Source organism: Haematobia irritans, chromosome 5 (genome assembly GCF_050003625.1).
Source record: "Haematobia irritans isolate KBUSLIRL chromosome 5, ASM5000362v1, whole genome shotgun sequence".
NCBI lineage: Eukaryota > Metazoa > Arthropoda > Insecta > Diptera > Muscidae > Haematobia > Haematobia irritans.
Window position 1 is genome coordinate 50,773,713 of NC_134401.1, and position 9,382 is coordinate 50,783,094.

The 9,382-nt window shown below is 35.1% G+C and overlaps 1 protein-coding gene and 1 long non-coding RNA gene across 2 annotated transcripts; both read left to right on the forward strand.

Annotated features, from left to right (window-relative positions):
- Window positions 1-1,799: 1,799 nt before the first annotated feature.
- On the forward strand, window positions 1,800-2,284 carry LOC142240864 (uncharacterized). Its single transcript, XR_012723413.1, has 2 exons — window positions 1,800-2,033; window positions 2,091-2,284. It is a non-coding gene; the product is annotated as an uncharacterized LOC142240864 (long non-coding RNA).
- Window positions 2,285-5,667: 3,383 nt separating this feature from the next.
- Window positions 5,668-6,348, forward strand: robl (dynein light chain roadblock). The gene is made up of 3 exons (XM_075309891.1): window positions 5,668-5,778; window positions 5,837-5,915; window positions 6,073-6,348. The coding sequence occupies exons 1-3, from the start codon at window positions 5,776-5,778 to the stop codon at window positions 6,282-6,284; spliced, it is 294 nt and encodes a 97-aa protein (XP_075166006.1). The 5' UTR covers window positions 5,668-5,775; the 3' UTR covers window positions 6,285-6,348.
- The last annotated feature ends 3,034 nt before the right edge of the window (window positions 6,349-9,382 follow it).

Genomic DNA, 9,382 nt, shown 5'->3' on the forward strand with positions numbered 1-9,382 from the left:
TAATCCTGATAAAATTTCAGCAATTTTGAACACGCCAAGACCTCAAAATGTAAATGAACTACGGTCTTTTCTGGGTTCAATAAATTTTTTTTGTAAGTTTATTGATAAAATGAGAACCATCAGAGCACCTCTAGATGACCTACTTCAAGCAAATAAAAAATGGTATTGGTCAAAAGAGTGCGAGCAATCGTTCATTAGATTCAAAGAAATTTTGAGTTCCGATTTACATATTGCTCATTATGACCCTACATTACCAATCGTAGTATCTGCTGATGCGTCATTACAAGGACTAGGTGCTCAAATTTCACATGTCATGCCAGATGGAAGTGAACGGCCGGTGGCACATGCTTCTCGATCTCTAACACCTGCGGAGAAAAATTATAGCCAGATAGAGAAAGAGGCACTGTCACTAGTGTTTGCAGTTACTAAATTTCATAGGATGATTTATGGCAGAAAATTTTTACTTCGCACCGATCACAAGCCTTTATTGTCAATTTTCGGTTCTAAAAAGGGAATCCCAGTGCATTCTGCAAGCAGATTACAACGATGGACACTCACAATGATGACATACGATTTCGATATCGAATACGTAAAAACAACCGATTTCGGAAATGTGGACATATTGTCGCGGCTATTACCAACTAAAGATGTTCAGGATGAGGATTATGTAATAGCTTGTGCAACAATGGAATATAATGTAAAATCAATTGTACATGATAACATTAATTCGCTACCCATAACTCATCATATGATTCAATCAGCAACTTCGAAGGATGAATTATTGCAGCAAGTCCAAAATCATATTCAGACATCATGGCCTAAGAAATCGAAAGATCTCAAAAACAGCGATTTACTACCATACTTTAATAGGAAAACTTCTCTATCAATAGTAGATGGATGTTTGCTTAGCGGAGAACGATTGGTAATTCCATCAGTATACAGGAATCGTATTTTAAAAACTTTACACAAAGGACATCAAGGTCAAGAGCGAATGAAAGCGATTGCTAGAAGCACAGTTTACTGGCCAAATATTGATACAAATATTACGGACTTTATACGGCAATGTAACAGCTGTCAATCTAATGCAAAATCCCCAGTTAAATCAGTTTTGCATTCATGGCCTAATTCAACAAAACCAATGCAACGTATACACATAGATATAGCTGGTCCAATAAAGTCGCATTATTACTTGATAATAGTTGATTCTTATTCAAAGTGGACTGAGGCACTTTGAATAACAATTTGGTTACACAGAAGTCATAGTTTCAGACAATGGAACACAATTTACAAGTTCTGAATTTTCAAATTTTTGTCAACAACGTGGCATTCAACATATACGAACGGCTCCTTACCATCCACAGAGTAATGGTCAAGCAGAACGCTATGTTGATACAATAAAAACAGCACTGCGCAAATGTTACAATGAAAATTCGAATGACAACGACAATCTTCAGGAATTTCTACTGCAGTACAGATCAACTCCGAACACAAATTCTGCGGAAGGAAAAACTCCAGCGGAACTTTTCTTAGGAAGAAAATTACGTACCGAAATAGAATTATTGAAGCCTTCCCATCCATTTACACCAGAGAACAGGAATTATGCTATGGAAAAACAATACAATAATAAGCATGGAGCAAGACACCGAGAGTTCGAAGTCAATCAAAAAGTTTTTGTTAAAGTTTTTAAGCATAATAAATCGTTTTGGCAACCTGGGGTTATTAAACAACGACTGGGTGGTGTCAATTATAAAGTTGAAGTCTTAGATAATGGTATATCTAAAATAATCAAGTCCCATCCCTGCCAGCATTTCAAAGTTCCATTTCAACCTCATCGTTACCACAGACTCGTAAATGTCACTTCAACCATCATGAAAAGGTACATCAAAAAGTACATGCAAGTAATTTGCCATCCCTACTGTAAAAAAAGCCATTTTTTGTGAAACGCCAAGCGCAACCAGCTTGTTATATTTTAATTAAATAAAAACGAAAATAAAGTTCTGAAAACATAGATTATACGCTTAAAATTGTGAAAGGTATATTGGTGAACAATTTGGTGATTTTCCAAATGGAATAAAGTGATTGTTTTTCAGATATTTTACAGACACGCAGCCTCCATGGAATAAAAACACTGGTTGATAGACGCAGCAACATGTAACTCGCTACTTGTAACTCAACATCATCATTAATGCCAAAAATTATGTTAAATGTAATGTTATAGTGGTATAAATGTTATATTTTTAAGAATTTGTAAATGTTTAATCAAATTAATAAATATCTAAACAAACGTGTTTTACTCGACTACAATGATTCTTTTACAACTATCTTAAAATGCACTTTTTCTGATTGTTTGGAGGGTCCCTTATTGGCGTCGTTCTAAATTGATCTATAAAGGCACCTAATAATTGCACTCATGCGAAACATTTTTGTAGTAACTTGGCGTGGTACAACTTCTCAATAGTGACGGCGCTTTTCCGACGTGTTTTTGATGTCGTATATGATTGTTTTCGACGTAGTGGGGATTCTCAAAAGAGTCCCCAAATTCAAAAAATGTTGGCAGGGATACAAATCAAATTCAAGAACGACGTACAGAAGAAAACGTGTCATTTTTTAATAGTGATTCCATAAACTTCACTATGAATTCCTGTATTAATCGATCCAATACTAATTTGGGCACCATTGCAGATACAACCACAAATTCAACTTATAATGAAGTGTTAAACTCAAGCAATAATGAGGTGCCACCAGAGAGTCTACCTTCTTCAGATAACTCCAACAATATTGAGGGTCATCAACCAAGTCCTGCCACATTCGATAACAACGTAGATTTTACAATGAGAAATGACAATTTGCAAGGAACATCGCCAATTCCAGATTATCCTGGAAGATCAGCTAGAGTACGAAAATTTCCAAATTATCTCAATGACTATGTTCATAATTAACACAGGAGGATGTTGCGATACACTATGGATCTACTTGCCTATTATGTACTTTACAACTTTGATTATAGTAGCCTATTTCAGTTTCATTTGAGTAGGCTATGAAATATTATTTTGTTTTTATGTATTCAGTTTTCGAGTCATTAAATTTTCCAGATTGCTTCAGAATCGTTTTGATATAAAATATACGCGTGTTTTATTTAAAAGCACAACAGTGGTATAAATGTTATATTTATGAGAATTTATAAATGTTTAATAAAATTAATAAACATCTAAAAAATCGTGTTTTACTAGACCACAATGATTCTTTCACAACTATCTTAAAAAGCACTTTGTCTGATTGTTTGAAGGGGCTCTTATTGGCGTCCTTCTAAATGTATCCAGAAGGACACCTAATAATTGCACTCATGCGATACTTTTTTGTAGTAACTTGGCGTGGGACAACTTCTCAATAGTGACGGCGCTTTTCCGTGGAGTTTTGGATATCGTATACGACTGTTTTCGACGTAGTGGGGATTCTCAGAAGCGCCCCCAAATTCAAAAAATGTTGGCAGGGTTAAGTCCGAAGGCATAATCGATACTGCTGCATGTTTATGAGATCGATATTTATGAGATCGATTATTTAGTCATCGCCGACAAGTCGTATCGATCCGACACACTGTAAGATTCTTTACAAACACCGACATTCCGTCCGGAATAACTGATAGTCTGTAATGCGCTTTACAGACTATCAGTTATTCCGGAGGGAATGACGGTGTTTGTAAAGAATCTTACAGTGTGTCGGATCGATACGACTTGTCGGCGATGACTAAATAATCGGTAAATGTGTTATCGATCTCATAAACATGCAGCAGTATCGATTATGCCTTCGGTCTTAACTTATAATGTGCACGATATATGGAATATGATCGACACGAGCACTGTCATCCGGAATAACTGATAATCTGTAAAGCGCATAAAGCGCATTATGTTCTTATGTTAATAAAATTGAATTAAACTAATTTGGCTTAATCTACAACAATTTTTGGCGCTGTAAATTATCAATTATAATATTTAAAGTATCCCGAAAATTTCGGGATCCCGAAAAAAATACCTGGATTCTATATTTTGAAATCCCGGGATTTATAAAAATCGATCCCGAATAACAGCCCTACTGCCTAGGGCATCCAGTGTTATGCGTCTTTCAAATTATAAGTTTTTCCGGAAAGAATGTCTGTGTTTGTAAAGAATCGATTATGCCTTCGTACTTAACTTATATATACCCTGCCAACATTTTTTGAATTTGGGGACTCTTTTGAGAATCCCCACTACGTCGAAAACAATCATATACGACATCAAAAACACGTCGGAAAAGCGCCGTCACTATTGAGAAGTTGTACCACGCCAAGTTACTATAAAATGTTTCGCATGAGTGCAATTATTAGGTGCCTTTATAGATCAATTTAGAACGACGCCAATAAGGGACCCTCCAAACAATCAGAAAAAGTGCATTTTAAGATAGTTGTAAAAGAATCATTGTGGTCGAGTAATGCGCTTTACAGACTATCAGTTATTCCGGACGGAATGTCGGCGTTTGTAAAGAATCTTACAGTGTGTCGGATCGATGCGACATGTCGGCGATGACTAAATAATCGGTAAATGTGTTATCGATCCCATAAACATGCAGCAGTATCGATTATGCCTTCGGACTTAACTTATAATGTGCACAATATATGGGATATGTTCGGCACGAGCACTGTCGTCCGGAATAACTGATAGTCTGTAAAGCGCATAAAACACGTTTGTTTAGATATTTATTAATTTGATTAAACATTTACAAATTCTTAAAAATATAACATTTTTACCACTATCACATTACATTTAACATAATTTTTGGCATTAATGATGATGTTGAGTTACAAGTAGCGAGTTACATGTTGCTGCGTCTATCAACCAGTGTTTTTATTCCATGGAGGCAGCGTGTCTGTAAAATATCTGAAAAACAATCACTTTATTCCATTTGGAAAATCACCAAATTGTTCACCAATATACCTTTCACAATTTTAAGCGTATAATCTATGTTTTCAGAACTTTACTTTCGTTTTTATTTAATTAAAATATAACAAGCTGGTTGCGCTTGGCGTTTCACAAAAAAAATGGCTTTTTTAACAGTAGGGATGGCAAATTACTTGCATGTACTTTTTGATGTACCTTTTCATGATGGTTGAAGTGACATTTACGAGTCTGTGGTAACGATGAGGTTGAAATGGAACTTTGAAATGCTGGCAGGGTATGACCAATGTATGGAATATGTTCGACACGAGTACTGTCGTCTGGATAAAATTATTATAGTCTGCATGGCGCATTTAGCCTAGTACTAAGATCACGCGAAAAACTGTTATACTTCATATAAAAAAGGTTAGCGCGGAATAAATACGAAATCTTTGTTTTGAGCATTTTAAAGCAAATATTTATACAACCCTGGATTTTTCGCACGAAAAAATAGGCAGGTATATTATTTCGCATAAATAAGTTAACATCCCTGGGTTTGAGACCCTATTTACGGTGATATATGAAGATATTCGTTTTTCGCATAAACGAACTTAGTACTAGGCATTAAAAGGAAACAGCCCTATTATCGTCCGGATAAACTTATAATCTGAACGGCGCATAACACGGAAGTACGTGTTTATTTAGGCTATATAGTGACTAGCCGTATCAAGTACTTACATTTCATGCCAAGTAATCGGTACTCATTTACTCTATTTCGTCCATACAACAGATGACGACAGTCAAGAAAAAAACAATTTTGAGCTGTCACTTCAATCTTTGTTTTCTGTGAATAATTTTATAAACTAGAATGGCAAGAATCTTTAACATAATTAAATTGAACAAAATAATTATAATTTTTCATCTTACAGTCACAAGAAGTTGAAGAAACTTTAAAGCGTATACAAGCCCACAAAGGTGTTGTCGGTACAATTGTTGTGAATAACGAAGGTAAGTAAAAAGGTAGTGGTCACCGTTTGCATATCATTAGCAATGTATTTGAGCTTGGTCTATGACTAACACCATAGTAACGATTGATACAAAAATATCAATATTGATTTTGAGTTCAAATATGAAATAATGCATTTTGTATTTAATGAAATTTTAGGCATTCCAGTAAAATCAACGTTGGACAATACCACTACTGTCCAATATGCTGGCTTAATGAGTCAATTGTCGGATAAGGCCCGTAGTGTTGTACGTGATTTGGATCCATCGAACGATTTAACATTTTTGCGTGTACGATCAAAGAAACATGAGATTATGGTTGCACCCGACAAGGACTTCATATTGATAGTCATTCAAAATCCAACCGATTAAATTTTAGTATTTGTGTAAAATTTAGAAACATATTTGGAATAAATACTTAAATTATTAATGTGAATTCAACATTTGAAAATGGCATCGAAAACTTACAAACAGTTAATTTGTTCTCTCAACATCCTCAATTACTCAATTACCACCATATTTAAGGGCTATTATTAAATAATAGTAGTGACATATGTGGAGGAGTTACATCTAAATATTTGACGATTTGTTTGACAGTTTGCACTTGTGAGTAGTTTTCGAAAACATACAAGTTAGTTGGCTAAAATCATGCGGCTGATTATTCGCACACCCAAGAGCAACTTCTTGGGAAAGCTTTGAATAAGGATAATATTGAATATTAATAAAGATAGGAATTTTGCGGGATTAAGGTGGGTATTAAGTTCGAGTTTAGCCGCTAAAATCATCATTTTTTCACTAAAGTGAAAACTAAATCGGTAAAAAGGCATACAATTATTCATATTAGTTGCAGATTTCATTATAACTTGATGGAGAAAAGTAATCGTAAAAAAATGACGATTTTAGCGGCTAAACTAGAACTTAATACCCACCTTTAAGAGTAAGAACGGTCATAAAAGAGAAATACGGTTACATAAGTGTCAATGTGATGTTATATCCAAATATGGTAGTTGTTATGAAAAGATTTGGTAGTTGTCTAATTTGTACTTAACCACTATGTCTGATGCAAGGCTATGTCAAGACCAATTTACAATATTTTTGAATGATCGGTCATGTATTTTTGTTTCTATTGCATGTACAACCGGAAGTGTTCGCGGGTTTAGAAAGGGAAAAATCAGAATTTCAATGCCATTTTTTAATTAGCCATGTCCAATACCTCGATAACGGCTACCATAGATTATAAAGTGAAATAAGTTCACAATCTTCTATATTCAGACCTCGGAATGAATTTATGCGAGATGACAGAGACAGTAGGCATTTTACAAGATGTCATATCCAGCAAGAAAAAATTTCAGACAGATTAAAAGGTTTACTCATTGCTGGGCCAGCTATACTGAGTTAAAAACCGATAGTGATCCACAATGTTTGTTTTTTTTTTTTTTATAGATAAAATGGCTACGCTAGTATAAATAGGCGGTGGGTTGAATGGAATAACAGGTTGGCTGATAACTCCCCGGTCTAACAAAGAAAAACACATTTTTTTTTGTCAAAATTCGTTTTTATTATTCAACATAGTTCCCTTCAAGAGCGATACAGCGATTATAACGACCTTCCAATTTTTTGATACCATTTTGGTAGTACTCCTTCGGTTTTGCCTCAAAATAGGCCTCAGTTTCGACGATCACTTCTTCATTGTAGCCAATTTTTTCCCCTGCGAGCATCCTTTTGAGGTCTGAGAACAAGAAAAAGTCGCTGGGGGCCAGATCTGGGGAATACGGTGGGTGGGGAAGCAATTCGAAGCCTAATTCATGAATTTTTGCCATCGTTCTCAATGACTTGACTTGCACGGTGCGTTGTCTTGGTGGAACAACACTTTTTTCTTCTTCATATGGGGTCGTTTTGCCGCGATTTCAAACGCTCCAATAACGCCATATAATAATCACTGTTGATGGTTTTTCCCTTCTCAAGATAATCGATAAAAATTATTCCATGCGCATCCCAAAAAACAGGCCATTACTTTGCCAGCGGACTTTTGAGACTTTCCACTTCGGAGACGGTTCACCGGTCGCTGTCCACTCAGCCGACAGTCGATTGGACTCAGGAGTGTAGTGATGGAGCCATGTTTCATCCATTGTCACAAATCGACGGAAAACTCGGGTGTATTACGAGTTAACAGCTGCAAACACCGCTCAGAATTATCAACACGTTGTTGTTTTTGGGTCAAATGTGAGCTCGCGCGGCACCCATTTTGCACAGAGCTTCCGCATATCCAAATATTGATATCTTTAAGGCCTCTGCTATCTCGATCAACTTCATTTTACGGTCATTCAAAATCATTTTGTGGATTTTTTTGATGTTTTCGTCGGTAACCACCTTTTTCGGGGGTCCACTGCGTTCACCGTCCTCCGTGCTCATTTCACCACGCTTGAATTTTGCATACCAATCAATTATTGTTGATTTTCCTGGGGCAGGGTCCGGAAACTCATTATCAAGCCAAGTTATTGCTTCCGCCGTATTTTTCCCCTTCAGAAAACAGTATTTTATTAAAACACGAAAATCCTTTTTTTTCCATGTTTTCACAATAACAAAAGTTGCTTCACAAAAGACGCTCTATCTCACAAGCTAATTGACTTACAGACGTCAAATTTTGACACGAATCATTTGAAGGTTGGTACTATATAAAAATAATATGCATTTAATACTACCGACGCCATCTATGTATCAGACCGGGGACTTATCAGCCAACCTGTTACATAAGAAGTTTTATTTGCTAGAATGTGCATTTTAGTATCTTTTCGAAGCGTTCCCCCATATTATGGTGAAAGAAATTTGTTAATTATGAAGTATTTCTACTTTTTCCATTGATATATATTTTCTCAAGATTTAACAGGATTATGTTATTTTTTATTTAAGTTTATTGAAAGTAATTAAATGCCGAATATTTTACCGGCCTGAAGGCTGGTATAATGATAGTTTTTTCACTAAAATTTTTGCGGTTACTCCGATAAAATAATTTATTTCGATGCAGATAGTTTTACTTAATTGATGCGCACTGACCCCAATTTTATATATGTTTGTTTTTATTTCAATTATTTTTATATTTTTATTTCAGCTTAAAGCCATACGATTAATAATCTACAAGAGCATCGTGACCAATAAAGGAAAAGTATGTTTGTCAAATTTCTTAATTTTGAACCTCCCGAAAAAGGTTTAATCGACTTTTCCGCTATAGATTTGCATAAATATATCTTATTTTAGAAAAATTACCTTATTTCGGCGGATATAATTTCATCAACCAATTTCGAAAGATGGAAAAGAAAGATAAATCCACGAGTTGACAAGATTTTATTAAAAACTGATGTTGAAGTTGTTTTATAAAGGCAACCGCGTTTATTTTTTGCAGTTAATCTATCCATATAATTAATTGTGAAGTAGGACGTTAATTTATTTGATGGATATTTTTTTCATCTACA